At 52.3% G+C, this 1,561-nt stretch overlaps 1 protein-coding gene across 1 annotated transcript in view; it reads left to right on the top strand.

Annotated features, from left to right (window-relative positions):
* Positions 1–733: 733 nt before the first annotated feature.
* Positions 734–1,561, top strand: part of EMH_0061040 (uncharacterized protein) — a gene marked incomplete at both ends in the record, with an annotated part of 1,086 nt that continues 258 nt past the window's right edge. The window contains 2 exons of the mRNA XM_013497851.1: positions 734–905; positions 1,203–1,561. Coding sequence (XP_013353305.1) covers positions 734–905; positions 1,203–1,561 — 531 coding nt within the window. The remainder of the gene's footprint in view (positions 906–1,202) is intronic.

The following is a 1,561-nucleotide window of genomic DNA, read 5'->3' as shown; positions in this document are numbered from 1 at the left end:
TTTTTTTTTTTTTTTTTTTTTTTTTTTTTTTTTTTTTTTTTTTTTTTTTTTTTTTTTTTTTTTGGGGTGCGGATGAGGGGAGGTTTGTCTCTGGATAGATTTATGTGTGTGTATGTATTTTATTTATTTAATAAGACATAACAGCAATCATATTGCTGCTGCTAGTACTGCTGCTGCTGCTGCTATTGCTGCTGCTGCTACTGCTACTGCTGCTGCTGCTATTGCTGCTGCTGCTGCTATTCCTGCTTCTGCTACAGCTACTGCAGCTGCTATTGCTGCTATTGCTGCTGCTATTGCTGCTGCTATTGCTGCTGCTGCTGCTGCTATTCCTGCTTCTGCTAAAGCTACTGCAGCTGCTATTGCTGCTATTGCTGCTGCTGTTGCTGCTGCTATTGCTGCTGCTGCCACTGCTCCTGCTGCTGCTGCCGCTGCTCTTGCTGCTGCTGCTGCTGCTGCTGCTGCAGGTACCTCTTTTGGAGTGTTTGTATAGGTATTTTTCGTCTCTCATAAACTGGCCGTAGATGCTCTCCCCCCCGTAGCCGTTGCCTCGATGGAAATCTCCTCCCTGCGCCATCTGCAGCAGCAGCAGCAGCAGCAGCAGCAGCAGCAGCAGCAGCAGCACGAGCCGCAGCAGCAATAGTTGTAGAAGAATGTTCATGCATCTATCTGCTGCAGCAATCGAAGCAGCAGCAGCAGCAGCAGCAGCACTAACCGAAACTTAAAACACTAAACTATGAACCTGCTGCTGCAACCAAAACAGCAGGAGCAGCAGCAGCAGCAGCATCAGCAGCAGCAGCAGCAGCAGCAGCAGCAGCAAACTCACGAAGCCAGGGATGATGCGGTGGAAGGGGGAGCCTTTGTACCAGCGGGGCCTCATGTAGTAGCCGAGGCCTGTCTCTCCTGCGGTGTACATACACCCCAAGTATTCACATGCATGCATGCATGCATGCAGTTGCACATGCTGCTGCTGCTGCTGCTGCTGCTGCAGTTGCTGTTGCTGTTGGTGCTGTGGCGGCGGCTGCTTCTGCTGCTGCTGCTGTACGCAGAGATTACTCCGCTCTTTAACTGATACGGCTTAGAGGACTACTGCTGCTGCTGCTGCTGTTGCTGCTGTTGCTGCTGCTGCTGCTGTTGCTGCTGCTGCTGCTGCTGCTGGACGTACCGGTGCATAGACAGCGGAAGTTTTCTGCTGTTATGGGCAGCTGATCCGCGAAGAGCTGAGCAGCAGCAGCAGCAGCAGCAGCAGCAACAGAAGCAGCAAGAGCTTATATACAGCAGCAGCAACAGCAGCAGCACGAGCAGCAGCAACGGGAACAACAACAGCAGCAGCAGCCTAAGCAGCAGTTCTAGCAGCAGCAACAACAGCTCGAGCAGCAGCAGCAGCAACAGCAACAAACACCAGCTGCAACAACAGCATCCCCAGCAGCAGCAACAGCAACAGCAGCAGCAGCAACACCAGCAACAGCAGCAGAAACAACAACAGCAGCAGCAGCAGCAACAGCGGCAGCAACAACAACTGCAGCAGCAGCAGCAGCAACACCAACTGCAGCAGCAGCAGCAG

The sequence above is a fragment of the Eimeria mitis genome, genomic scaffold (assembly GCF_000499745.2).
Source record: "Eimeria mitis Houghton genomic scaffold, Emh_scaff2979, whole genome shotgun sequence".
Classification (NCBI taxonomy): Eukaryota; Apicomplexa; class Conoidasida; order Eucoccidiorida; family Eimeriidae; genus Eimeria; species Eimeria mitis.
Note: the sequence above shows the minus strand (reverse complement) of the source record. Positions and strands in the feature narration are given on the sequence as shown.